At 54.2% G+C, this 26,039-nt stretch overlaps 5 protein-coding genes and 3 non-coding genes across 10 annotated transcripts; 2 read left to right on the top strand and 6 right to left on the bottom strand.

Moving 5' to 3' along the window:
* Nucleotides 1–1,738: 1,738 nt before the first annotated feature.
* surf6 (surfeit 6) lies at nucleotides 1,739–4,689 on the bottom strand. 2 transcript variants are annotated; one of them, XM_068334176.1, is made up of 4 exons: nucleotides 4,489–4,689; nucleotides 3,207–3,359; nucleotides 3,048–3,124; nucleotides 1,739–2,966 (listed from the first exon to the last, which is right to left on the bottom strand). In XM_068334176.1, exons 1-4 carry the CDS (start codon nucleotides 4,574–4,576, stop codon nucleotides 2,256–2,258), a joined length of 1,029 nt encoding a protein of 342 aa, XP_068190277.1. In that variant the 5' UTR covers nucleotides 4,577–4,689; the 3' UTR covers nucleotides 1,739–2,255. The 2 variants fall into 2 exon arrangements, with proteins under 2 accessions (XP_068190277.1, XP_068190278.1); XM_068334177.1 differs by having other exon boundaries at nucleotides 1,739–2,963.
* A 16-nt stretch (nucleotides 4,690–4,705) lies between these two features.
* Nucleotides 4,706–7,714, top strand: surf1 (SURF1 cytochrome c oxidase assembly factor). The gene is made up of 9 exons (XM_068334178.1): nucleotides 4,706–4,807; nucleotides 6,244–6,307; nucleotides 6,390–6,508; nucleotides 6,593–6,675; nucleotides 6,760–6,951; nucleotides 7,020–7,092; nucleotides 7,167–7,329; nucleotides 7,404–7,485; nucleotides 7,559–7,714. Exons 1-9 carry the CDS (start codon nucleotides 4,751–4,753, stop codon nucleotides 7,617–7,619), a joined length of 894 nt encoding a protein of 297 aa, XP_068190279.1. The 5' UTR covers nucleotides 4,706–4,750; the 3' UTR covers nucleotides 7,620–7,714.
* rpl7a (ribosomal protein L7a) lies at nucleotides 7,715–9,486 on the bottom strand. Its single transcript, XM_068334179.1, has 7 exons — nucleotides 9,318–9,486; nucleotides 8,963–9,112; nucleotides 8,740–8,880; nucleotides 8,459–8,538; nucleotides 8,139–8,269; nucleotides 7,924–7,993; nucleotides 7,715–7,848 (listed from the first exon to the last, which is right to left on the bottom strand). The coding sequence occupies exons 1-7, from the start codon at nucleotides 9,469–9,471 to the stop codon at nucleotides 7,744–7,746; spliced, it is 831 nt and encodes a 276-aa protein (XP_068190280.1). The 5' UTR covers nucleotides 9,472–9,486; the 3' UTR covers nucleotides 7,715–7,743.
* Nucleotides 8,347–8,417, bottom strand: LOC137609039 (small nucleolar RNA SNORD36). Its single transcript, XR_011038281.1, has one exon. It is a non-coding gene; the product is annotated as a small nucleolar RNA SNORD36 (small nucleolar RNA).
* Nucleotides 8,620–8,691, bottom strand: LOC137609038 (small nucleolar RNA SNORD36). Its single transcript, XR_011038280.1, has one exon. It is a non-coding gene; the product is annotated as a small nucleolar RNA SNORD36 (small nucleolar RNA).
* Nucleotides 9,186–9,258, bottom strand: LOC137609041 (small nucleolar RNA SNORD24). The gene has a single exon (XR_011038282.1). It is a non-coding gene; the product is annotated as a small nucleolar RNA SNORD24 (small nucleolar RNA).
* A 1,022-nt stretch (nucleotides 9,487–10,508) lies between the features above and the next one.
* On the bottom strand, nucleotides 10,509–11,839 carry LOC137608117 (reactive oxygen species modulator 1-like). Its single transcript, XM_068334182.1, has one exon. The coding sequence runs from the start codon at nucleotides 11,390–11,392 to the stop codon at nucleotides 11,153–11,155; it is 240 nt and encodes a 79-aa protein (XP_068190283.1). The 5' UTR covers nucleotides 11,393–11,839; the 3' UTR covers nucleotides 10,509–11,152.
* A 1,920-nt stretch (nucleotides 11,840–13,759) lies between these two features.
* usp20 (ubiquitin specific peptidase 20) lies at nucleotides 13,760–24,931 on the top strand. 2 transcript variants are annotated; one of them, XM_068334175.1, is made up of 24 exons: nucleotides 13,760–14,068; nucleotides 14,149–14,202; nucleotides 14,309–14,371; nucleotides 14,441–14,563; nucleotides 14,643–14,745; nucleotides 14,810–14,879; nucleotides 14,945–15,058; nucleotides 15,428–15,506; nucleotides 15,622–16,099; nucleotides 16,269–16,418; nucleotides 16,517–16,629; nucleotides 18,004–18,176; nucleotides 19,913–20,007; nucleotides 20,079–20,112; nucleotides 20,179–20,224; nucleotides 20,297–20,477; nucleotides 20,542–20,668; nucleotides 20,731–20,900; nucleotides 21,392–21,473; nucleotides 21,784–21,892; nucleotides 22,436–22,538; nucleotides 22,689–22,757; nucleotides 22,825–22,991; nucleotides 23,073–24,931. In XM_068334175.1, the coding sequence occupies exons 1-23, from the start codon at nucleotides 13,994–13,996 to the stop codon at nucleotides 22,980–22,982; spliced, it is 2,769 nt and encodes a 922-aa protein (XP_068190276.1). In that variant the 5' UTR covers nucleotides 13,760–13,993; the 3' UTR covers nucleotides 22,983–22,991; nucleotides 23,073–24,931. The 2 variants fall into 2 exon arrangements, with proteins under 2 accessions (XP_068190276.1, XP_068190275.1); XM_068334174.1 differs by having other exon boundaries at nucleotides 22,652–22,757.
* The last annotated feature ends 1,108 nt before the right edge of the window (nucleotides 24,932–26,039 follow it).

The raw sequence follows: 26,039 nt of genomic DNA, 5'->3' as shown, positions 1-26,039 counted from the left end.
ACTACCCCAGCCCTCGTGACGTGCCCCAGCTTTTAACTACCCCAGCCCTCGTGACGTGCCCCAGCTTTTAACTACCCCAGCCCTCGTGACGTGCCCCAGCTTTTAACTACCCCAGCCCTCGTGACGTGCCCCAGCTTTTAACTACCCCAGCCCTCGTGACGTGCCCCAGCTTTTAACTACCCCAGCCCTCGTGACGTGCCCCAGCTTTTAACTACCCCAGCCCTCGTGACGTGCCCCAGCTTTTAACTACCCCAGCCCTCGTGACGTGCCCCAGCTTTTAACTACCCCAGCCCTCGTGACGTGCCCCAGCTTTTAACTACCCCAGCCCTCGTGACGTGCCCCAGCTTTTAACTACCCCAGCCCTCGTGACGTGCCCCAGCTTTTAACTACCCCAGCCCTCGTGACGTGCCCCAGCTTTTAACTACCCAAGCCCTCGTGACGTGCCCCAGCTTTTAACTACCCCAGCCCTCGTGACGTGCCCCAGGTCAGGTGTTTCCTGATGTGTTTGTGTTACAGGTTTTGTATTCATTATTTTTATTCTTTTTATTGGTCCTACTTGTGTTGATCGTTATTTTATTGCTGTTACATTCTGGGGGGGTCCAGTAATTACCCCAGCCTTCATGATGTGCCCCAGCTTCTAAGTTGCAAAGAATTAAAGCCCAGCAGATCTGCCCCACGTCTCCTCCAGTCCCCCCCCCCCCCATAAATAATGAAGTAGTGATCATAAACGTAATGGGACACCTCAGCACCCCCCCCCCCCACGACTGTAGTCCCAGAGAAAACCTGTGTGCTGACAGCAAACATGTTCATGAGGTGGAGCCCAGAGAGGTGGGGGGACTTGGTGTTCAGGGTCCTGGAGGTCCTGGAGTCTGTCCACTCCATGGACCACAGACAGGACAGACTGCATTCCCCCCCCACTCCGTAAGGTGGTGGAAGTTCTTCCTGTCCATCAGTGTCTCCAGTAAGTCCCGCCCATTTACTTCCTGTTTGTCACCAAACACGTGGAGCTGATGATGCTGTGTCTTTGTTTCAGTTAAGTTTTATTTACGGAGTAGAATTTATATTAAGTTGGACTGATGTTCATTCATTCATTCATTCATTCATTCATTCATTCATTCATTCATTCACCCTCGTTCCTCGTGGTTAATGCGTTCCAAGAACCACACGATTCACCAACTCCACCAGACAGAAAAACTCTTTATGGTAATTTAAACGTTTCTGAACCCCCCCATACTGATATCAAACCACCTTCTGACCCCCCATACTGACATTAAACCACCTTCTGACCCCCCCATACTGACATTAAACCACCTTCTGACCCCCCATACTGATATTAAACCACCTTCTGACCCCCCATACTGATATTAAACCACCTTCTGACCCCCCATACTGATATTAAACCACCTTCTGACCCCCCATACTGATATTAAACCATCTTCTGACCCCCCCATAATGACATTAAACCACCTTCTGACCCCCCATACTGACATTAAACCACCTTCTGACCCCCCATACTGATATTAAACCACCTTCTGACCCCCCATACTGATATTAAACCACCTTCTGACCCCCCATACTGACATTAAACCCCCTCCTATCTGTATTACGTTTAAAACACTGACAGAGGTCAGACTCACAGAATGTAGAACACTTCCTGATGCTGTCAGCCAATAGAATGCGAGTACGGTATCACATGACTACCAACCAAAAATCCACAATGAGGTGAAGTCACGCGTGTTGATGCACGAGGACACACTAGTGTTTATTGGACATGTGATTGTTTGCCTTACAGCACCGTTAGCATACGACGTTAGCATAATCCAGATCAATAAACAGTATTGATCCTTGACTTCCTGTTTGTCTCTAACCCTGATCATAAATATTAGTTCAGGATTCTCAGCAAGTTGATTTTCTAGTTTCTGGTTTCAACATTTTTAGTTTCCAAAGACAGATTTCAACACTTTTTTAACGTTTCTTGACTTTGTGGGAAAAATAAATTTAATGTTTAATGTTTGAACAGAACCTGAAACGACTCCAACGTGTGTGTGTGTGTGTGTGTGTGTGTGTGTGTGTGTGTGTGTGTGTGTGTGTGTGTGTGTGTGTGTGTGTGTGTGTGTGTGTGTGTGTGTGTGTGTGTGTGTGTGTGTGTGTGTGTGTGTGTGTGTTCTGATGTGCGTGTCTTCACTATCTGGGTCTAGCAGTCCTGTAACACCAGGTCCTGGTCTGCGGTCAGGCTGGGGGGTCGGGGTCGGGGTTCAGGGGGCGTCTCTCAGGTCGCCCGGCAGCAGGCGGCCCCTCCTCCTGGCCCCCTCCCTCTTGCGGTCGGCCCTGACCTTCTGGCGTCTCTGGATGTTCTTGCGTCTCTTGTCCTGGCGCTGCTGCATCTTGTCCAGCAGGGCGGCGCTGCGGGCCCCCCAGGTGGACTTCCTGTGGGCGCGGCGCTTCTCCTTCCTGTGCAGCGCGGCGCGCAGCATGTCCTCGTCGTCACGGATACGGACGCCTTCGGCCTTGTAGAGCAGGTTGGTCCAGCGCACCTTCTGCTCCAGCTGGAGCGCCTTCTCGGGGTGGGTGTCCTGCAGCCGCAGCAGGCGCCCCCGCCGCGCCGCCACGCGCCCCAGCAGCTGCTGGTAGTTCCTGCCGGTCAGCGGGGTCACATGACCCTTCACGCTCCTCCTCCTCGCCTTCTTCCTCTGGATCTGGTCCACGAAGCGCTCGTCCACCGTCTCCACCCTGTTGAAGAGGAGCGCCGGGCGTGGCTCCGCCTCCTGTTGGGCCCCCAGCGGCGGTTCTGGCCCGCCCCTCTCTGCCCCGCCCCTCTCTGCCCCGCCCCTCTCTGCCCCGCCCCCCTCCACCAGCTCCTTCATCCTGAACGCCTTCCTCTTCCTCTTCCTGCGTTCTCGTTCCAGCTGACGCTTCGCCCGCTTGGCCTGCAGTACCTCGGAGGGGGGGCCGCAAGGAGCCCCCTGCTGGAGGAGGAATGGAACACAGCCCAGTGTGAGGGGGGGTCTCATCCAGCCCCCCGAGAACCGCTGCAGCGGTGAACCCACCTGCTCTCTGCACACCTGGATCCGCTCACGCAGCCGCCGGCGCAGGAAGTCAGTGGTGGAGCAGCGGGGGGCACTTCCTGTTGGAGGAGAGAACCTTCAGACAGGTGTGGGGGGGTGTGGGGGTGTGAGGAGTGCCAGCACACGGGGGCCGTCTGGTACCTGTAGGTTCCTCTACGCTCTGGGGCCCCACCGGGTCCCCTGGCGCCACACGGGGCGGCTCCTGTTCGGGCGTCTTCTCCTCATTAAGGCGTTTCTTCTTCCTCCTCCTCTTCCTCCCTGGGGGGCCGCTGCCTTGCTGAGACGTCACATGACCTACAGACAGGAAACACGCTTCACATTTAAACTAGAAGGACCTGAGCGACTCCTCTGATTGGTTCTTTCAGGAGCCTCCTGTCGTCACGTCAGTGCAGGTAGATCAAAGACACAAGACGACACCCACAATGCATTTCTGCGAGTCAGGAACACTGGGGGGGGGGTCGTTCTAAATGGTTTCTTCTGTTTGTGTTTACTGATCAGAAATGGGTCAGGCGCTGGTTTGTGGGCCCGACCCCCCAGCACCACACCGACCCCCCCAGCACCACACCGACCCCCCCAGGACCACACCGACCCCCCAGCACCACACCGACCCCCCCAGGACCACACCGACCCCCCAGCACCACACCGACCCCCCCAGGACCACACCGACCCCCCAGCACCACACCGACCCCCCCAGGACCACACCGACCCCCCCAGGACCACACCGACCCCCCAGCACCACACCGACCCCCCAGGACCACACCGACCCCCCGAGCACCACACCGACCCCCCAGGACCACACCGACCCCACCAGGACCACACCGACCCCCCCAGCACCACACCGACCCCCCCAGGACCACACCGACCCCCCAGCACCACACCGACCCCCCCAGGACCACACCGACCCCCCAGGACCACACCGACCCCCCAGGACCACACCGACCCCCCCAGGACCACACCGACCCCCCCAGGACCACACCGACCCCCCAGGACCACACCGACCCCCCAGGACCACACCGACCCCCCAGGACCACACCGACCCCCCCAGGACCACACCGACCCCCCCAGGACCACACCGACCCCCCAGGACCACACCGACCCCCAAGCACCACACCGACCCCCCCAGGACCACACCGACCCCCCCAGGACCACACCGACCCCCCAGGACCACACCGACCCCCCCAGGACCACACCGACCCCCAAGCACCACACCTCCAGATCATCCATCAACACAAACAGCAGAGAACATGGACCTAAGACAACATGTGAACAACACGTAAACATGTGAACAACACGTGACCCCAGTTTGGACAGATCTGAGCTCCGGTCTGTCCCGACCCGTGTTTGGTGTTAATTAAAGGGTTAATGAGGTTCGGGTAGAAACGGTGTGTGAGTGTGAACCGAACCCGAACCAGGCTAACGTTACCCGGCGGTGTGTTGGCGGGCTCCCGGTCCCGGTAACGGACGCTGCTGGCCAGCCTCTGGAGGTGAGAGGCTCTGGAGGTCAGATCCATGTCCCGAACCACCGGAACCACCGGAACCACCGGAACGCGTTACCGCCGCGAGGACCACACCAGAGTCCCGACGCACGTGAGACGAACTAGACCGGAAGCTCGACCGGAAACCAGCGTCGGTAAAGCGGAAGGAGTAACCGTTAAAGCGGTCCCCCTGCGAGCCGCTGCGGTGTCATGGCTTCCCTCCGAACGGTGCTGTCCTCCCGGTGGACGCCGGTCCGGAGGTCCCCGGTAAGCGTCCGTCTCTCGTCCGCGTCCGGTAATCCCGCTGGGGGGGCATGAGGGGGGGTCCTGAAGCTCTGAACCTTTTCTGACGTGTTTGAACATTTTAATAGCGACACTTAGAGCGTTACGGTCACTGTTAGCTACCAGCACAGCCAGTCGATCCGTGATCGATCCGTGATCAATCCGTGATCAATCCGTGATCAATCCGTGGTGTGGCTCGGCCGGCTGGTGTCTGACCGCAGGTCTCTGATCAGTATTTCAGGTAAATGTGAAAATTCAGCGATTTGGAGTAACAATAACCTTCATTGGTGACGTTAAACGGAAAATAAGTTCCTACTACACCTCCTAGTACACCTCCTAGTACACCTCACTGGATAAATACTACGTTTAAGTTGTTTCTTAAGTTGTTTCTTCCAATTTCCATTTTTGTCTCGTATGATGTCACGTGAGGCCGTGTCTCTGCACGTCACTGCTATTAACATAATAATGGGACCGTTTTTTACCCCATAGTTAAAATTCCATTCCTGATCCTATCCATCCTGGTCACTCCCAGAGAGAACCTCAGCATCTTCATCTCTGCTACCTCCAGCTCTGTCTCCTGTCTTTTCCTCAGGGACACTGTCTCTAGACCAAACAACATCGCTGGTCTCACCACAGTTTTGTACACCTTTCCTTTCATTTTAGCTGAAACTCTTCTATCACACATCACACCTGACACTTTCCTCCACCCGTTCTATCCTGCCTGGACACGCTTCTTCACCTCTTTTCCACACTCTCCATTGCTCTGGACTGTTGACCCTAAGTACTTCAAATCCTCCCCCTTCTTGATCTCTTCTCCCTGTAACCTCACTCTTCCACTTGGGTTCCTCTCATTCACACACATGTACTCTGTCTTACTGCGGCTAACCTTCATTCCTCTCCTTTCCAGGACAAACCTCCACCTCTCTAGCTTCTCCTCCACCTGTTCCCTGCTCTCACTGCAGATCACAATGTCATCTGCAAACATCATAGTCCATGGAGATTCCTGTCTAACCTGGTCTGTCAGCCTGTCCATCACCATAGCAACAAGAAGGGGCTCAGAGCTGATCCCTGATGCAGTCCCACCTCCACCTTGAACTCCTCTGTCACACCTACACACACCTCACCACTGTCTTACAGTCTTCATACATGTCCTGCACCGCTCTAACATACTCCTCTAACATACTCCTCTAACATACTCCTCTAACATACTCCTCTAACATACTCCTCTAACATACTTCTCTAACATACTTCTCTAACATACTACAGAACACGTCACCGCCGTCTGTGAAGCAACAATAGAAAGATGAAGTAAAGATTAAAATGTTAATTGATGTTTTCAATCAATAAACATTGATTGAAAACATTAATGTTTATTGCCCCCAAGCAGGTGGGGGGGCTGAGCTGATGTCTTGTCGTTGCAGAGTCGTGTCTTGGAGCTGGGGGGGGCTGTCCAGTCCAGACCGCCGGTCCTCCGGCGTCCAGATGGTAAGTGATGGTAAACGGGTGGTCACGTGACCCCCAGCAGCTCCCTGGACGCTGACGTCATTCAGTGTCCCTGTTGGTGCAGGGGGGGCCGTCTCATGGAGGTCCCAGTCCGGCTCCACACCCCCCAAGGGAGAAGACACCGTCCTGAAGTGGGTCCTGCTGCTCATCCCGGGCGTCACCTTCGGGCTCGGCACCTGGCAGGTGGGTTCCTGTGGGGGGGTCAGAGGTCACGCTGTGATGATCCTGTCTGGTTCTAACCTCCTGTTAACCCCCTGCTGTCTGCAGGTGAAGCGGCGGCGGTGGAAGATGCAGCTGATAGACGAGCTGGCGAGACGGACCCAGGCCCCGCCCACCCCCCTTCCTGTCGAGTTAGTGAACCACACCCTTGTGGGGGGTCGGGGGGACTCAAGAGTTCTGACCGGTGTTGACCTGAGGCCCCCTCTGCCCCCCAGCCCCCAGGCGCTGCAGGCCCTGGAGTACCGGCGGGTGAGGGTGCGGGGTAACTTCGACCACACCCAGGAGCTGTACGTTCTGCCCCGCTCGCCCGTCGACCCCCACCGGGAGGCGCAGGAGGCGGGGCGCCTCACGTCCAGCGGGGAGAACGGCGCCAATGTGGTGACACCGTTCCGCTGCACCGACCTGGGGTAAGAACCCAACCGGAGCCCCACGCCCCTGTGGCACCCCCCCGCTGACCTCTGACCTCCACCTGCAGGATCACCATCCTGGTGAACCGAGGATATGTCCCCCGCCAGAAGATCAGCCCCCACACCAGGATGAAGGGGCAGGTGGGTTTTGACCAGGAGGGGGCAGGGGGCATTTCAGGTCCTGGTCTGACAGGCTGGTTCTGCCCCGGGGGCAGGTGGAGGGCGAGGTGGAGGTGGTGGGGGTAGTCCGGCTCACTGAGACCCGCAAACCCTTCGTCCCCAAAAACGACGTGGAGCAGAACCGCTGGCACTACCGCGACCTAGGGGCCATGACCAGGGTCACGGGGGCGGAGCCTATCTTCATCGACGCAGACTTTGGTGAGGTCAGGATGGCGTAGGAACCCCTGGGGGGCTGTCAACCCGGTGACTGACGGAGAACCTATGTCCTGCAGGCAGCACCGTTCCTGGGGGCCCCGTTGGGGGGCAGACCCGGGTGACGCTGAGGAACGAACACATGCAGTACATCCTGACCTGGTAGGTCCACCTCACACCCGCCACTCCACACCCCAGCTCCACACTCATACCTGTTTCCTGACCCCCCCTCCAGGTACGGCCTGTCTGCCGCCACCTCCTACCTGTGGTTCACCAAGTTCATCAAGAAGCTCTGAGGAACCAGAACCAGCCAGCCCTTTGTCGTATGTAAACGGTTGAGCGAGGGGAACCGGTTTGGATCCGGATCAGACACAATAAACAGTCCACACACTTCCTGTCTTTGACACTTTATTCAAACATCTACCCCAGCTTGGTGGCCAGCTCCTTGGCCTTGGCCTTCTCCAGCTTGTTGATGCGGGCCGTGGACTTGGGGCCCATGATGCCCCCCCCCCAGTGGCGCCGGATCTGGAAGACAAGCATCAAACCATTAGAGGTGTGCTGTGCTTTTATTGTGGCGGTGCTTACGTGAAGGATGCCCACCTCCTCGTATCTGTCGTTGTAGTTGGTCTTGATGGCCTCCACCAGCTTGGCCAGCGCCCCCTTGTCCTCCCTAGGACACACACACACGTGAACACCAGAACGTACACCAACACACACACACCCACACACCAACACACACCCAAACACACACACACCCACACATGTGAACACAAGAACGTACACCAACACACACACACACCAACACACACACGTACGGGTTGGTCTGTGTGAACGCCACCGAGGTGCACGTCTTCCTGTGCACCAGGCGGCCCAGGCGCGCTTTGCCCTTCACGATGCAGTAGGGGACGCCCATCTTACGACACAACGCCGGCAGGAAGACGACGAGCTGGGGGGGGTGAGCGACAACCGTTAGCCAATCAGGGAACAGAACCTTCAGGGGCGCCTTCAAAGTGCCCTGCGGTCGCTGCTCAGGGTTAAAGGTCAGTTCTGATCCACACAAACATTCAGGTGAAGAAATTCAGACATCATGGCCACGACCAGGGGGGGGCGCTGCTCCGTCACAAGCACAGCCTACCTCGATGGGGTCCACGTCGTGGGCGATGATCACCAGCTGGGCCTTCTTGCTCTCCACCAGAGAGGTGACAGTGTTGACTCCTGTGGGGGGGGGACGTTCTGATTAGCCTAGCCTGATGGGATCGCACCGCGCTAACATGCCAACGCTGTGTCCTTCTGGCCGATGCTCAGGGTTAAAAAGCTCAAAAACCATCAGCTGAGATTCAGGTGAAGAAATTCCAGTCATCACTGCATTCAGGCCGCTGGACGCTACGGTCAGGAAGCGCTCGCTGGCGCCCTCACCTGCACGCAGGACGGGGGGCCTCTTGGTGGGGGCATCGCCCTTCCCGGCGGCCTTCTGCTCGGCGCGGGCCAGCAGCCGCTGCTTCTTCTCCTGCTTGGTCTCGGGCCGGTACTTGTGGGCCAGCTTGAAGAGCTGTGTGGCTGCAGAACAGAACGTGGTGAGGCCACACCTACTGCAGGACCAGCAGAGCAGCCATTGGCTCCTGCTGCAGTCGTGACCTACCCGTCTGGCGGTCCAGAGCCTGGGTGAACTGGTTAATGGCGGGGGGGACCTTCAGGCGCTTGTACAGGATGGAGCGCTGCCTCTGCAGGCGGATGTATCGGGGCCACTTCACGAAGCGTGTTAAGTCCCGCTTGGGCTGAATGTCCTGACCTGTGGGGGGAGGAACAGCGTTCAGCCTCAGCGACCCCACCCTGCCACACCCCGCACCACCCCTGATCAGACGTGCATCAGAGATCTTGGTGGGAAACTGTCATCAGTGATGTTCAGATAGCAAATATTCACTCACATCCTCTGCACCAATACCCCCCAGCCCCCAGGAGGCAGCGCCCCCCCTGAAGGCAGCATCTCCACTCACCTATGCCGAAGTTCTTGGGCCGCTTCTCGAACAGGGGGTTGACCACCTTCTTGGCCTCGTGCTTCTTGGCCACGGACGGGGCCGGAGCCACCTTCTTCCCCTTAGCCTTCTTCCCCTTGGGCTGTGAAGAGGAGAGCGTCAGAGCAACCGACATTCAACCAACATTCACCCGACTGGAGGACAGTAAGGTTTGAACTCTACAAACACGCCTCAACTGAAGGAATCAGGAGCTGCTTCCTGGGTCCCTTAGAAACCTGAATACTGTGCCAGCCGAACACCCAGACTGCTGTTAGCATTAGCTAGCCGGAACAAACGTGACCGTTTCCTTATTGATGGTTCGCCTACATGGTGAAGAACTACAAATCCCAGCGCAGAGCCGCTCCGCTCCGGGTTCTACCGCGGCCGGCAGCGGGTTACCTTACGCGCCGCTGGCTCGACTCCACCGGGGTGAACGATCGGGTGGACATTCCCATCACACGACATAGCTTCACGGTAGCCACGACACGGTACTGATGGTTATAACGGCTCAAAGACCAGGCGGTGAAGCTGAAGCCACGCGGAGACCCAGCGTGTCCGCCATGCTAGCGTTAGCTCCTCACCGGGGGCCCCACCGGCGACTCACGTCCATCGGTCAGGCTTTCTACACAAACACGACCTCATCGACCCACAATACCGACGTCACACACACGGACGGGCTCCACGGCACCGACACGAGCCTTCTGGGCCGGGGGGACACGCGCGGTTACGAGGATGCAAACGGATAGAACGGAGAAGTCCGTCCGCCACAGGAGCGCTCCGTGTACCCACCATGTTGGTTCAGGCAGAAAGGAGGAGCGAGGCATTCTGGGTAGCGTAAATACCGTCAGGCCTGCCGTCTACTTCCGGGCTGCATCGCGCGCTGATCTGAGGTCAGATGTTACCGCGGCTCGTCTTCAACTGAAGACATACTTGAACGGCGGATACTGACCCGGGAACGGTGTTCACGTTCCGCTTCGTTAGAAAAGAAATACAGATTATTGTGCAAATGTAAATTATATTCCATACAGACAAACTATTTAAAAAAATAATATGTAACTGAAATTTCAATTGTATTAAACATTATTATAACACATTGTTATATTGTGTCATATTTTATAATATTTACTTAATTATATAATAATTCTGTAATGTATTATATTTCTGTAAAGTATGCCTTGGCTATTATTACACCTCAATTATTTAAGTTAAATGTGATTTTTGTACATTACTTTGAATTGGTCAGTAACGTAGAAACATTTACTGTATGTTGTGTAAAACTTTGTTGTGTTTCCTTCATGTCACATTCATATCATTCATTCATTGTCATATGACCACCGCTATATCCGCCACAGCGGGTCACGGGGAGCTGGAGCCTATCCCAGTGGCATAGGGCGTGAGGCAGGGGACACTCCGGGCACGACGCCAGTGCACCGCGGAGCCACACACAAAGACATACAACCACTCACACACACACTCATTCCTACGGGCAATTTGGGACCAGCCAATCAACCTGAAGCGCATGCTTTTGGAGGTGGGAGGAAGCCGGAGAACCCGGAGAGAACCCACGCAGACACGGGGAGAGCATGCGAACTCCGCACAGAGCGGGACTCGAACCCGGGTCCGCCGTGTTGTGAGGCGGCAGTGCTAACCACTGCGCCACCGTGCCGCCCACATTCATATCAGTGTAAAATTATTTGACAAATCTGACTTTTTATTGAGAAACATCCTTCTGGTTGGGGGGCTGTTACGTCACCAAAAAGCTCTTTGGGTGCAGTAAATGGAAAAGTCCCATTGCTGTGCAGTTGTGTTCCGCATCCTTAGCAGCGGATGCCCATACCGATGGCCATAAAGGTTCCAAAGGTGCCGCCACTCTGCATCATGGTCTTCCCAACACCTCCCATCAGCTCCCGGCCACGCATTCCGATCCTGAGACAGGAGAATGTACCAAACATGGCACCAGCAGCCATTCCTACTGCAAAACCCATCATGAAGCCCATCTTGACCCGGTCAAAACAGCTGGGCTGGGTCTGGCTGTAGGGTCCCACAGCCACTGGCATCCTGGATTGAGTTTTAAAGATCAGGAGAGAATCTTGCTTCCTAACGGGGCAACTGTCGTGTAGTTGGTTGTTGAGGCGGTTCCTCAGAGCTCCATAGCCAGAAAGCGGAAGGACAAAAGGGCAGAGGAAGCTAATTAGAAACCGACTTCAAATAAAAAACACCAACAGATTCATATCTGTACTGGGGTTTACTGCTGCAGTTGTCAATAATCTTGTTGGTTCATTAGTAGTAGTAGTACTATGTTTTAGTACTAGTAGTATTAATAGAAGTATCAGTAGTGTAAGGGTTTAATTAGTAGTAGTAGTAGTATTACTTGTAGTGTTAGTGTACTAGTAGTATAATTAGTAGTAGTATTAGTAGTGTACTAGTATCATTATTTTTATTAGTAGTATTGGTTGAGTAGTAGTAGTAGTATTGTTCTAGTAGTATTAGTTGTAGTATTAGTAGTGTATTGGTACTATTAGTTGTAGTATTAGTAGTAGCATAAGATGCACTGTTGGTAGTATTATTATTAGTAGTAGTAGTAGTTCTATTGGTAGTATTGATAGTATTGTAGTGTTAGTAGTGTATTAGCATTAGTTGTACTATTGGTTATATATTATTATTATTATTATTATTATTAGTTGTTCTATTTGTAGTATTATTAGAAGTAGTATAAATATTGTAGTAGTATTTGCAGTGTACTAGTATTGTTATTAGTCGTAGCATTATTAGTATTAGTAGTGTACTAGTAATATTAGTAGTGTACGAGTATTATTAGTTGTATTGTACTGGTATTATTATTAGTAGTATTAGTACAGGAGTAGTATGACTAGTAGTAATAGCAGTAGAATTAGTATTATTATTATGAGTATTAGTATTATTATTAGTCGTGTTACGAGTATTAGTAGTAGTATTAGCAATATTAGTAGTATTAGTAGTATTAATGATATTGTAATAGTAGTAATAGTTGGTGTGAGAGAAGAGGATGCAGAAGACAGGGTTAGATGTGGGCAACTGATTCGCTGTGGCGACTGATGCTGTACATATATATTAACTGCACCATTTTTAACACTTTGAATCACATCTTATAATTCACTATTGTAAATCACCACTTTTTAATTAGTGTGCCTGTTAAACCATCTTTGCCTTGCAGATAACACAATAACTCACAACATCCTAAATGTGACCTCTGACTGAAGAATTCTGTGGTTCAGCCAGCATGTCCTTGAGTGGATCCTGCAGCTGTGAGATAGTAGAGCGAGCCTCCCCAGAACATGAAATATTTGCCACAAAGTGAGAAAATGGAGAACATCTTGTGGTGACATCTTCTGATAGGATGAGAGTTAGATCATCCCATGTGAACACCTACTAGAAAGGGTATAAATATTTTCTGTATGTTATGGCTCTTTGCACACAGCTTGGAGGTTTTTTTTCCTGTTAGTCTCTGTGCCCAGAAATTTCTGCAAATAAAGTACTTTTTGTTTTTGCAACTTTACCTGGTTTTGTCCTGTTCACTCAACTTCGAAAATAAATTGTCCTAGTTCAAGATCAACGAACACGCCGAAAGGCCACGAGGTCAGCCATCCTCCAGGACCATTTTCTCCGGCCTTTCCTTCACGGCCCCTGAAGGGAAAAGGCGAAAGGAAAAGAAGAGTATGAATAGTATTAGTAGTATTAGTAGTATTAGTAGTATTAGTAGTATTAGTAATATCAATAGTATTACTAGAATTAGTAGTATTCGTAGTAGTATTAGTAGCAGTATTAGTAGTATTAGTGGCAGTATTAGTAGTATTTATAGTAATACTAGTATTAGTAGCAGCATTGGTAGTAATAGTAGCAGTATTAGTAGCAGTATTAATAGCAGTATTACTAGTATTAGTGGCAGTATTAATAGCAGTATTACTAGTATTAGTGGCAGTATTAGTAGTATTAGTAGCAGTATTAATAGCAGTATTAGTGTACTACTGTTAGTAGTAGTAGTAATGAAATAACCTCGTTCACTGCGGGCGGACGGATCGATCCCTTCTGGTTTTCTGGGGACACATTTCAGCGCCGGACTATTACGTCATATCCGCCAAGCTAGCGACACGGAAACTTGAGTTACCGTCTGTCCTGTCACTGCGCTCAGGTCCGTTACCGGAACCAGCCCGGTGAAAGCGTCGTTGGAACCGGTCCGGTGTCGTTAACGGACCCGGTTGGCTCCTCCTCCCGCCGCCGCAGAGGTGTTGTGGAAGGGGGGGGTGTTCGGGGACGGGGGGGTGTTCGGGGACGGGGGGGTGTTCGGGGACGGGGGGGTGTTCGGGGACGGGGGGGTGTTCGGGGACGGGGGGGTGTTCGGGGACGGGGGGGTGTTCGGGGACGGGGGGGTGTTCGGGGACGGGGGGGTGTTCGGGGACGGGGGCTTCTCGCCGCTCGGTTCGGTTGTTGGTGTTTGGAGCGGAAAGCCGCCGGTAAACACGACTCTTTCCCCGAGGCCCGGTCCGTATGGAGGTCCGTGTGACGTCACGGGCTGAACGTGACCCCCTCCCGGCCCGGTCCGTGTGACATGACCCGGTTCGCTCCGCCGCCATCCGTCCACAGTCACGTTCTCCGCCGCTGAACGGGGGGGGGGGGTAGCCATGGAACCGGAGCCGTGTCCGCACCGGGACTCCATCGGGGGGGTCACCAAGGACGAGCTGCTGCAGAAGGCCGAGGTGGGCGTCCTCCGGTCCCGTGACCCGGTCCCGTGACCCGGTCCCGTGACCCGGTTCACCTCTTGTCTCCTCTGCTGCAGGGAAGCTGCCAGTCCTGTGGGGCCGGGGGCCCCAACCTGTGGGCGTGTCTGCAGGTAGGTGTGTCCTCAGGTGTCAGCAGAACCCAGAAGGTCCTGGATCTGTGTGGGGGGGTTGATCCAGGTGTGAAGAGACGCTCAGGTGTGATCCTTGTCCCTGCAGGGTGACTGTCTGTACGTCGGCTGTGGGGAGTCCCACTCCGACCACAGCACCCAGCACGCACAGGTAAGGACCCCCCCCACCTGATACTGCCCTCTGGTGTCCCCCCCCCTGATGGCCCCCCCCTGTCCCCAGACCCAGCTGCACCACCTGACGCTGAACCTGACCACCTTCAGGATCTGGTGCTACGTGTGTGAGCGGGAGGTGTTCCTGGACCAGCAGCCCCCCGCCCCCTGTCCCCACAAAGCCAGCGAGCAGGTGAGGCGAGGCCCCCCTAAGGTGGGGGCTGGGTCATCCCTGCGCACCCTCAGTTATGACCCCGCCCATCTGTTTCCAGGAGGCCGACCCCCCGCCAGCGGGCCCCCCCCTGAGAGCCGTTCCCATCGCCGTGGCCGAGGAGGATGGCTCCGAGTCGGAGGAGGACGAGCTGAAGCCCAGAGGTACGCTGACGACCCACAATGCACTGGGGCGGGTGCTGGGCTCTAACGCCGCTTCTCCTCACAGGCCTGACGGGGATGAAGAACGTGGGCAACTCCTGCTACATGAACGCCGCGCTGCAGGCGCTGTCCAACTGGTGAGCCCCCCACTGCCCCCCCAGAGGGGCGGGGCTCCTGTCTAACGCTGCTCCTGTCTTCCCAGCCCCCCCCTCACACAGTTCTTCCTGGACTGCAGCGGTTTGGTTCGGACCGACAAGAAGCCGGCGCTCTGCAGGAGCTTCCAGAAGCTGCTGTCAGAGCTGTGGCACAAGAAGAGGTGCACGCTAACACGATACACGCTAACACGATACACGCTAACACGATACACGCTAACACGACACACGCTAACACGACACACGCTAACACGACACACGCTAACACGATACACGCTAACACGATACACGCTAACACGATACACGCTAACACGATACACGCTAACACGATACACGCTAACACGATACACGCTAACACGATACACTCTAACACGATACACTCTAACACGATACACGCTAACACGATACACGATACACGCTAACACGATACACGCTAACACGATACATGCTAACAGGCTACATGCTAACACGCTTCACACTAACAGGGTACACGCTAACAGGCTACACACTAACGCTCCTGTGGCCCCCCCCAGGCCCAGCTACGTGGTCCCCACCAGTCTGTCCCACGGCATCAAGCTGGTCAACCCCATGTTCCGGGGCTACGCCCAGCAGGTAGGGGGCAGCAGGTGACCCCAGGGGGTGTGACCCCAGGGGGTGTGACCCCAGGGGGTGTGACCTCATCGGCCATGTCCTGACCCATGTGTTCTGACCCATGTACCCCCCCCAGGACACTCAGGAGTTCCTGCGCTGTCTAATGGACCAGCTGCACGAGGAGCTGAAGGAGCCCCTCCCCCTCCTGGAGTTCAGCCTGGAGCCTGACGGTGACCCCCCCCTCAGGGACGGGGACCGCTCCCCCTCCGAGGACGACTTCCTGTCCTGCGACTCCGGCTCCAGCAGCGACCGGGGGGAGGCGGGCGGGGCGTTGGACGGCGAGCTGCTCCTGCAGGACGAGGGCGACGGGGGGGGGTTCCCGGCGGGGGGGGCCATCTCAGAGAAGGAGAGGATGAAGGAGCGCCGGGTGTCGGACTCCCCCCTCCGGGGGGGATCCCAGGAAATAGACGAAGACGCCGACGTGGACACGGCTGCTGCCGAGGGCCCAGATGGGGGGGGCGCAGAACCCGTACCCCCCCCAGAGGCTGAGCCCCACAGCCAGCAGAACAACCAGACGAGTAACGCTGGGGCGGGGCCTAGCCACAGCTCTGCAGGTAGGGGGCAGTACGGGGTCAATAGGGGGGCAAGTAGGGGGTCCGGTAGGGGGCGGTGGGGGGGCAGCTAGGGGTCTGATAGGGAGTCCGGTAGGGGGCCAGTAGGGGGTCTGGTAGGGGGCCCCCTACTGGCCCACAGTGCTGGCCTCAAACACATCCGTGTCTCCAGAGCCAGACAACGAAGCGTCCATGGACCCCCCCCAGGCCACGCCCTGCAGCCCCCTCAGGACCCTTAAGGAGACGCAGCCCAAACTGTCGTCGGCCCCGCCCCGGTCCAGCCCACTCCGCTCCGCCGGCCCCGCCTACTCCTTCAAGAAAGGTAAGGCTGCACCCCCACAGCGTGGTTCTAACGTGTCTGTTCTCCGTTCGTCCTCTGACCCCCCCCCTGTAACCCCCCCCTCTCTGTGGCCCCTGCAGCCCCGCCAGGGCCCGGCCCCCGCCGCAGGAAGCAGCCTCAGTACCGCAGCGTGATCTCTGACATCTTCGACGGCTCCATCCTCAGTCTGGTCCAGTGTCTGACCTGCGACCGGGTGAGCTTCACCCTGCAGCCCCCAGGGGGGGCTCTGTCCCTCCCCACGCCAGAACACAGCCAACCCCCTCCTGCTGTTTGCTTTCTTTCTTTGCTTCTTGGTTTTCTTTCAGTTGTGAAATTCTTTGTTTGAATTTAAAAACCACTTCCTGTCCAGGGGTCAGACGTTCAGCTGCAGGCGGGGGGCAGCAGTGGTGGGGGGGGCTGTGTTATTAGATGTAGTCCAGGGGCAGTGTGTGTGAAGGCTCTCCTGTGTCTCACTGCCCCTGTGTCTCACTGTCCCTGTGTCTCACTGTGTCTCACTGTGTCCCTGTGTCTCACTGCCCCTGTGTCTCACTGTCCCTGTGTCTCACTGTGTCTCACTGTGTCTCACTGTGTCTCACTGTGTCTCACTGTCCCTGTGTCTCACTGTGTCTCACTGTGTCTCACTGTGTCTCACTGTGTCTCACTGTCACTGTGTCTCACTGTGTCTCACTGTGTCTCACTGTGTCTCACTGTGTCTCACTGTGTCTCACTGTGTCTCACTGTGTCACTGTGTCTCACTGTGTCCCTGTGTCTCACTGCCCCTGTGTCTCACTGTGTCTCACTGTGTCTCCCTGTGTCCCTGTGTATCACTGTGTCTCACTGTGTCCCTGTGTCTCACTGTGTCTCACTGTGTCTCACTGTGTCCCTGTGTCTCACTGTGTCTCACTGTGTCTCACTGTGTCTCACTGTGTACCTGTGTCTCACTGTGTCCCTGTGTCTCACTGTGTCTCACTGTGTCTCATGGTCCCTGTGTGTCCCTGTGTCTCACTGTGTCACTGTGTCTCACTGTGTCTCACTGTGTACCTGTGTCTCACTGTGTACCTGTGTCTCACTGTGTCTCACTGTGTCCCTGTGTCTCACTGTGTCTCATGGTCCCTGTGTGTCCCTGTGTCTCACTGTGTCTCACTGTGTCTCACTGTGTCCCTGTGTCTCACTGTGTCTCACTGTGTACCTGTGTCTCACTGTGTACCTGTGTCTCACTGTGTCCCTGTGTCTCACTGTGTCTCACTGTGTCTCATGGTCCCTGTGTGTCCCTGTGTCTCACTGTGTCTCACTGTGTCTCACTGTGTCCCTGTGTCTCACTGTGTCTCACTGTGTACCTGTGTCTCACTGTGTACCTGTGTCTCACTGTGTCCCTGTGTCTCACTGTGTCTCACTGTGTCTCATGGTCCCTGTGTGTCCCTGTGTCTCACTGTGTCTCACTGTGTCTCACTGTGTCCCTGTGTCTCACTGTGTCTCACTGTGTACCTGTGTCTCACTGTGTACCTGTGTCTCACTGTGTCCCTGTGTCTCACTGTGTCTCACTGTGTCTCATGGTCCCCGTGTGTCCCTGTGTCTCACGGTGGCACAGGTGTCCTCCACGGTGGAGACCTTCCAGGACCTGTCCCTCCCCATCCCTGGTAAAGAGGACCTGGCGAAGCTGCACTCGTCCCTCCACCAGAACCTGCCGGTGAAACCGGGGGGGTGTCCCGACGCCTACAGCTCCCAGGGCTGGATCTCCTTCATCATGGACTCCATCCGCCGGTCAGTGACTCGTCAGGACCGCCAGGACCCAGTAGAACCATCCAGTAGAACCCGTTCGGACCTCTAGAACCCGGTAGAACCATCCAGTAGAACCCGTTCGGACCTCTAGAACCCGGTAGAACCATCCAGTGGAACCCGTTAGGACCTCTAGAACCCGGTAGAACCATCCAGTGGAACCCGTTAGGACCTCTAGAACCCGGTAGAACCATCCAGTGGAACCCGTTAGGACCTCTAGAACCCGGTAGAACCATCCAGTGGAACCCGTTAGGACCTCTAGAACCCGGTAGAACCATACAGTGGAACCCGTTAGGACCTCTAGAACCCGGTAGAACCATCCGGAAGCCAGCGGCTGCGTTCACATCAGTGTGTGGGATCAGACCAGAGGCAGCAGAACCGTTTCCTCCACATCAGCACCAGATCCAAACACACAGAACCGATCCAGCTGGTGTCTGTCCACACCCACTGGGGGGGGGGGGTACTGCATTCCTGCTGGAACACTAACCAGATTGTCTTCCCCTGTGGGCTGTGAAGTGTGTGTGTGTGTGTGTGTGTGTGTGTGTTACTGTGTGTGTTACTGTGTGTGTGTTACTGTGTGTGTTACTGTGTGATTGTGTGTGTGTGTGTGTGTGTGTGTGTGTGTGTGTGTTACTGTGTGTGTTACTGTGTGTGTGTTACTGTGTGTGTTACTGTGTGTGTGTTACTGTGTGTGTTACTGTGTGTGTGTTACTGTGTGTGTGTCTGTGTGTGTGTGTGTGTGTGTGTGTGTGTTAATGTGTGTGGTGTTACTGTGTGTGTGTCTGTGTGTGTGTGTGTGTGTGTGTGTTAATGTGTGTGTGTGTTACTGCGTGTGTGTTACTGCGTGTGTGTTTGTGTGTTACTGTGTGTGTGTTGTGGATTGATGGCTGTAGAGTATGATCCAAAGGAACAGGAACCTCACCCAGTGCTGCAGGGTGTCGTCACGTGACCCCCCCCCACCTCGGGGGGGTGTTCACACCCGTCTGTATATGTCGATTTGTAAACGTCGGTCTGTAGACGTCGGTCTTCATGACGTGGTCCTGTCGGTCTGTAGACGTAGGTCATTAGATGTTGGTCTGTAGACATTGGTCTGTAGATGTCGGTCTTCAGGCGTCAGTCTTCCTGACGTGGTCCCATTAGTCTGTAGACGTCGGTCTTCCTGAGGGGGTCCTGTTAGTCTGTAGGCGTCAGTCTGTAGACGTCGGTCTGTAGACATCGATCTGTAGACATCAGTCTGTAGACGTCGGTCTGTAAGCGTCGGTCTTCCTGACGTGGTCCTGTTAGTCTGTAGAAGTCTGTCTGCAGGTGTCGGATTGTAGACGTCGGTCTGTAGATGCCGGTCTGTAGGCGTTGGTCTGTAGGCGTAGGTCTGTAGGCATCGGTCTTCCTAACATGGTCCTGTCGGTCTTCCTGACATGGTCCTTTCGGTCTGTAGACGTCGGTCCGTAGGCGTTGATCTTGCTGACGTGGTCCTGTCGGTCTGTAGACGTAGGTCTGTAGACGTTGGTCTGTAGACATTGGTCTTCAGACGTCGGTCTGCAGATCTCGGTTTTCCTTACGTGGTCCTATTAGTCTGTAGACGTCGGTCTGCAGGTGTCGGTCTTCCCGACGTGGTCCTGTTAGTCTGTAGACGTCGGTCCGTAGATGTGGGTCTGTAGACGTCGGTCTGTAGACGTCAGTCTACAGGCATCGGTCTTCCTGACGTGGTCCTGTCTGCTCAGGTTCGTGGTCTCCTGCATCCCCAGCTGGTTCTGGGGGCCGGTGGTGACCCTGGAGGATTGCCTCGCCGCCTTCTTTGCTGCAGACGAGCTGAAAGGTGAGCGGGAGCAGGTGTGCTGCTGTCCCCCGGTGTGAGTGGGGCTCACCTGTACCTGTGCTTCTCCCCAGGGGACAACATGTACAGCTGTGAGAGGTGTAAGAAGTGAGTATGGGGTTGGGGGTGACCTGAACACCAGCCCCGCCACTAAACTCTCCATCTGGGTTTCAGGCTGAGGAACGGCGTCAAATACTGCAAAGTCCTGCGACTTCCTGAGGTAGGTCTCTGATTGGCTCTCCTGCAGATCGGCCGCTGCTGGTGGGCGGGGCTCACATCTGTTCCGCTGCAGATCCTGTGCGTGCACCTGAAGCGCTTCCGGCACGAGGTCATGTACTCTTTCAAGGTCAGCAGCCACGTGTCCTTCCCCTTGGAGGGGCTGGACCTGCAGCACTTCCTGGCCAAGGAGAGTCCGTCCCAAGTCAGCACCTACGACCTGCTGTCGGTCATCTGCCACCACGGCACTGCAGGAAGTACGGCGCCCTGGCTTCCTGCCGGTCGCGTGGACTTCCTGTCCTGACAGCGCTCTCCCTGCAGGTGGACACTACATCGCCTACTGCCAGAACGTCATCAACGGCCAGTGGTACGAGTTCGACGACCAGTACGTCACCGAGGTGCACGAGACCGTGGTGCAGAACGCTGAGGCCTACGTGCTGTTCTACCGGTGAGCACCCCCCCCCCCCTGGGGGTCACTCAGAGGGTCTGACCGCGGTGCTCCCTCCCCAGGAAGAGCAGCGAGGAGGCAGTGCGGGAGCGGCAGAAGGTGGTGGCGCTGGCCGGCCTGAAGGAGCCCAGCCTGCTCAGCTTCTTCGTCTCCAGGGAGTGGCTCAACAAGTTCAACACCTTCGCCGAGCCGGGCCCCATCAGCAACCACAGCTTCCTGTGCCAGCACGGAGGTCAGCGGGGGGGCATTCATCCTGCAGGGGTCAGCAGGTCTGCAGGAGGACAACCTCATCACATGTTTGTGATAGAGTTTCTGATAGAAACCAGACGCGTGCAGGAGTGGGTGTGGTTTACCCAGAGGAGCATCTGGACCGGTTGTTTACATCAGACGATGGGCTTCAACCCCCCCCGACCTACCCCCACGTGGCTTCCACTTGATTTTAGTGCATAAAACAAACAAATAAGTAAACAAACAGCAGTGACACATAAACTCAGCTGAGCAACAACCCCCCCCCACACACACACACACACAGTACTCACTGACCGTAGCGAGCACGTTACGACCACGTCTGGTGGCTTCATCGTCTCCACGGTGACACAATCGCTTCCTGGTCTGAATGTAGTTAGAAACACGATGGAACCGTTCCCTTTGGTGACCTCTGGTGACCCCTGGTGACAGGTGACCCCTGAGCAGAATGAACTGAACCGTTTCCTGTCCACACAGGGATCCCCCCCACTAAGTACTCCTACGTAGACGACCTGGTGGTGATGGTTCCCCAGAACGTGTGGGAGTACCTGTACAGCAGGTGAGTCTGACCTCCAGCCGCCCTTCATCTGACCCTACTGGACCCTACCAGACCTACAGACCCTGCCAAACCCCACTGGACCTACAGACCCTACCATCAGGTGTTCACCAGCTACCTGCTGTTAAACTCTCTGAAGTGTTTGAAGGTCTTTAAAGTTAACGTTAGAAACACTTCCTGGTTGAGCTCACAGTTCAGTGGTCAACCTGCTGCTTCCTTCCTGTAGGTCAGGTAGGAGCGTGTGTGTGTGTGTGTGTGTGTGTGTGATGCTTAGCTGGTCGGTAAACGTTTCAAGGAACGGTTCTGTCCTCAGCTTTGGGGGGGGGCCGGCGGTGAACCACCTATACGTGTGCGCCATCTGCCAGGTGGAGATAGAGGCACTGGCTAAACGCAGGAAGACAGAGATAGACACGTTCATCAAGGTAAACCTGTGTGTGTGTGTGTTACTGTGTGTGTCTGTGTGTGTTACTGTGTGTGTCTGTGTGTGTGTTACTGTGTGTGTCTGTGTGTGTTACTGTGTGTGTCTGTGTGTGTGTTACTGTGTGTGTGTGTGTGTGTGTGTGTGTCTGTGTGTGTGTTACTGTGTGTGTGTGTGTGTGTGTGTGTGTGTGTTACTGTGTGTGTGTGTATGTGTGTGTCTGTGTGTTACTGTGTGTTACTGTGTGTGTGTTACTGTGTGTGTGTTACTGTGTGTGTGTGTGTGTGTCTGTGTGTGTGTTACTGTGTGTGTGTTACTGTGTGTGTGTTACTGTGTGTGTGTGTATGTGTGTGTCTGTGTGTTACTGTGTGTTACTGTGTGTGTGTTACTGTGTGTGTGTGTGTGTCTGTGTGTGTGTGTGTGTGTGTGTGTGTGTGTGTGTGTGTCTGTGTGTGTGTTACTGTGTGTGTGTTACTGTGTGTGTGTTACTGTGTGTGTGTGTGTGTGTGTGTGTGTGTGTCACTGACACGTTTCGTCTCACCTCCAGCTGAACAAGGAGTTCCAGGCTGAAGAGGCCCCGCCCGTCATCCTGTGTATCAGCATGCAGTGGTTCAGGGAGTGGGAGGGGTTTGTGAAGGGCAAAGACAACGGTATGACCCCCGACCCCCCTACTCTCACCCCCCCACTCTAACCGCTGACCTTTAACCCCTAACCCCTGACCCACCTACCGTAACCCATGACCTTTAACCCCTGACCTCATCAGGGTCGGCGCGCGTTGACCTCCTGTCTCCTGTCCTCAGAGCCCCCGGGGCCGGTGGACAACAGCCGGATCTGCGTCATGAAGGGGGGGCACATCCAGCTCAAGCAGGGTAAACTCTGAGAGGCTTCGCCGGGACTTGAGGGGCAGCTCCAGGTTTTAACCCTTTCTCTCCGAAGGTGCCGACTATGGCCAGATCTCGGAGGAGACGTGGACTTACCTGCTGGGGATTTATGGGGGGGGGCCCGAGATTGCCGTGAGGCAGACGGTGGCCCCCCCGGAACCAGACGGGCTCCACGGCGAGAGGAAGATCGAAGCGGAGACCAGAGCGCTCTGACACGCAGAGGTGGGGCCACGCACACGCGTGTCACGTGTGTGAATGTACACGGGTCCCTTGTGTTCTCACATGTTCTCCTCTGTGTTCCAGCTGTTCAGGCCCCTCCCTTCTACCCCCCTGCTTCACCAGAACCTGGGGAACCATGAAGAACGTTGCTGCACTTTGTAGATGTAGTCGTGTGTTTGGGGGACGTCTCTGAGCAGGAGGGCGAGGACGAGGCGCCTCTGGACCTGTTCTAGACCCGCTCTGGACCGGTTCCAGTGCTGTCCAGAATGGATCCAGAGAACAGAACCATGGCGTGGTGCCTGACCCGTTCTTCCCAGGAGCACCCAGAGAAACATTCTGCTTCCTGTTTGTCCACTTTGTTCTCAGCTAGACTGAAGTCACGCATAAATGTCATTGAACTGTTGACTCCTAATCATCAGAACTGTTGACCCCTAATCATCAGAACTGTTGACCCCTAGTGATGGGAACTGTTGACCCCTAATCATCAGAACTGTTGACCCCTAGTGATGGGAACTGTTGACCCCTAATCATCAGAACTATTGACCCCTACTGATGGGAACTGTTGACCCCTACTGATGGGAACTGCTGACCCCTACTGATGGGAACTGTTGACCCCTAATCATCAGAACTGCTGACCCCTAATCATCAGAACTATTGACCCCTACTGATGGGAACTGTTGACCCCTACTGATGGGAACTGTTGACCCCTAATCATCAGAACTGTTGACCCCTAGTGATTGGCAATGTTGACCCCTAATGGTTGGACCTTTTGAAACCCTAATTGTTGGAACTGTTAAACCCCTAATTGTCAGAACTGCTGACCCCTAACGATGGGAACTTTTGACCCCTAATGATGGGAACTGTTCTGCTGGCTAAAGACGGTGGACAGATAGGATGAAGAAACCGATCAGAATGTTCAGAACCAGCCACAGATGTTTCTCATGTTGACTTGCATTTGAATGACTTGCATTTGAAAGCTGCAGAATGCATTTGATCAATATTAATGATCCTTTGTGTGAGACATGTGGGGGTGGGGGTGAGGGGGGGTCATTAAGCACAGGATGTAAATAAACCGCTAGTGTGCATGGACCCACTGGAGACGTCACGACTGAACAAACGACACTCGACCAGCACAACAAACTTGAACCCATCGCTTCTGCTCGGATTAATATTTGAAGAAATCATTAATATCAGTTAATATCCTACGATGTTACAGGTTAATACCCCACTATGTTACAGGTTAATAGCCCACTAAGTTACCAGTTTATACCCCACTGGGTATCCATATCTTTGTTTTCATTAATCCACAGCAATGATTTGAAATGGATTTTCAAACTGATTTATGTAATCCCTTATTCATCCAAAATTGGTGTATAGACTCCTGTTGAAATTAATAAGTGAAAGTTCACCATCCAGGTTAAATTTGTTGTTGTATTGCTGCTGGGCGTGACACCTGATCTTGCTCATTGTGTTATTGTAAAAATTGTTATCAGGGTCAATAATTCCTTTTGGGTCAGACGGGGTATAATCCACAAAGTGATTGATTTTCAACTCCAAACTATCTTGCTCAGCAGTTCTCTGTATCAGATCTTTCATTTCTTCAGACTGTACAGAGATGGCTTTCCTCTGCTGTGTTGGAAGTTTTTATTTTTGGTCATTTTTGGCAGGTGGTCTCCCTCCAGGTGGTAATGGGTAACATGTCTCAATCTGGTCTGATCTATAGTTATCTCCAGATCCCTCAGTTGAGAACTCACTTGTTGCTACGCAGTCTCGATGCAGGCGCTGTGTTCAGTTCCCTCTCCTCTGGACACAGCATGTGTGTAATTCCTCGGCTTGATGTTGATGCCAGTGATGATCACATCATTCATACAAAAGTTTTGTTCCATTTCATCCATTCTTTGTTGTCCCTGTTCTCAGACAACAATTCTTTGGTCTTTTTCATATGTCTTTCTGCATTTTCGTCATTTCTTCCTCTAGCAAAGGTTAGGGTTAGGGTTATCGAAGACACTCTTTAACTCTTCCATAGAAGAGACCATCCGGTCTAGAGTTTCCTTCATGTTTTTATAGTCATACTCCTCCGATTTTCCTCTTCCTCTCGTCATTTTGCAGAGAATCACTGGGAGTCAGAGAGAGACGGCGACGACAGCTGAAAGAAGACAGACCTGTGCTCCCGTTGAGAGCCAGAAGAGCTATTAGCCTGTAACCCAACACCCATCCACTGTCGTTTGTTCAGACGGACCTTCATCGGGTTTGATTGGTCGTTTGTCTGATGTGACCTCGTGTTTGTACTTCACACCCGTCAGGCGTGTTCTAGACTCTTAAGCTGGTGTTCTAGACTCTAAGATTGTGTTCTAGACTCTAAACTGGTGTTCTAGACTCTAAGCTTGTGTTCTAGACTCTAAACTGGTGTTGTAGACTCTAAGCTGGTGTTCTAGACTCTTAAGCTGGTGTTCTAGACTCTAAGCTGGTGTTCTAGACTCTTAAGCTGGTGTTCTAGACTCTAAACCAATTTGTGAATTGAGAAAAACAAATGTGTATTGAATGACCCTGGACAGCTGAAGCGAAACTGGCACCGGGCGTGGAGCCGAGCGTGGAACCAGTGCAGCTCGTTCTGTGTGGAACAATGTCGTCATGAACCGCCGTGATACCGATCTGTTCCGACACGCAGCTGAGCTGGTCTGGTTCCACAGAGTCCGGCAGTCCCGTCCAGGAACCCCAGAGGCTTCAGCTGGAGGTGGAACCTCTAAACGCCTTCAGGTCCCATGTCATGACTCCTGACTGGTTGAGATTAAAATCACCTGGGGTTTGATTTGATCGGTGTTTTCTTTGCTCCCCAGGAGCTCCACGGTTGGGGGTTAGGGCTAGGGTGAGGGGTTAGGGTGAAGGGTTAGAGGTTCGGGTTCGGTGGGTAAGTTGGGGTCAGCGCCTGACCCTTAAAGTTCTTCTTAAAGTGACACAAACTTGTGCGTCTAACAGATTTATTACGTTATGATGACTCATCACATTTAAAGTACTTCCTGAAACCCGTTTGGATGGTATCCACCGGTAGCT

This window comes from Antennarius striatus, chromosome 15 (genome assembly GCF_040054535.1).
Source record: "Antennarius striatus isolate MH-2024 chromosome 15, ASM4005453v1, whole genome shotgun sequence".
Lineage (NCBI taxonomy): Eukaryota > Metazoa > Chordata > Actinopteri > Lophiiformes > Antennariidae > Antennarius > Antennarius striatus.
Note: the sequence above shows the minus strand (reverse complement) of the source record. Positions and strands in the feature narration are given on the sequence as shown.

What these genes read in the sequence shown, in the direction of transcription:
- LOC137608117 (XM_068334182.1), bottom strand. Translation starts at nt 11,392, where the DNA reads ATGCCAGTGGCTGTGGGACCCTACAGCCAGACCCAGCCCAGCTGTTTT.
- surf1 (XM_068334178.1), top strand. Translation starts at nt 4,751, where the DNA reads ATGGCTTCCCTCCGAACGGTGCTGTCCTCCCGGTGGACGCCGGTCCGG. An exon ending in TCGGGCTCGGCACCTGGCAG is followed by an intron (nt 6,509 to 6,592) that starts GTGGGTTCCTGT and finishes TGCTGTCTGCAG; the next exon opens with GTGAAGCGGCGGCGGTGGAA. An exon ending in CTTCATCGACGCAGACTTTG is followed by an intron (nt 7,330 to 7,403) that starts GTGAGGTCAGGA and finishes TATGTCCTGCAG; the next exon opens with GCAGCACCGTTCCTGGGGGC.
- usp20 (XM_068334174.1), top strand. Translation starts at nt 13,994, where the DNA reads ATGGAACCGGAGCCGTGTCCGCACCGGGACTCCATCGGGGGGGTCACC. An exon ending in CTGCAGGCGCTGTCCAACTG is followed by an intron (nt 14,880 to 14,944) that starts GTGAGCCCCCCA and finishes CTGTCTTCCCAG; the next exon opens with CCCCCCCCTCACACAGTTCT. An exon ending in CTTCCTGTGCCAGCACGGAG is followed by an intron (nt 20,901 to 21,391) that starts GTCAGCGGGGGG and finishes CTGTCCACACAG; the next exon opens with GGATCCCCCCCACTAAGTAC.
- surf6 (XM_068334176.1), bottom strand. Translation starts at nt 4,576, where the DNA reads ATGGATCTGACCTCCAGAGCCTCTCACCTCCAGAGGCTGGCCAGCAGC. An exon ending in GAGCGTAGAGGAACCTACAG is followed by an intron (nt 3,125 to 3,206) that starts GTACCAGACGGC and finishes CTCCTCCAACAG; the next exon opens with GAAGTGCCCCCCGCTGCTCC. An exon ending in TCCAGGTGTGCAGAGAGCAG is followed by an intron (nt 2,967 to 3,047) that starts GTGGGTTCACCG and finishes TTCCTCCTCCAG; the next exon opens with CAGGGGGCTCCTTGCGGCCC.
- rpl7a (XM_068334179.1), bottom strand. Translation starts at nt 9,471, where the DNA reads ATGTCGGTTGCTCTGACGCTCTCCTCTTCACAGCCCAAGGGGAAGAAG. An exon ending in ACGACGTGGACCCCATCGAG is followed by an intron (nt 8,270 to 8,458) that starts GTAGGCTGTGCT and finishes CACCCCCCCCAG; the next exon opens with CTCGTCGTCTTCCTGCCGGC. An exon ending in GCGTTCACACAGACCAACCC is followed by an intron (nt 7,994 to 8,138) that starts GTACGTGTGTGT and finishes TGTGTGTCCTAG; the next exon opens with GGAGGACAAGGGGGCGCTGG.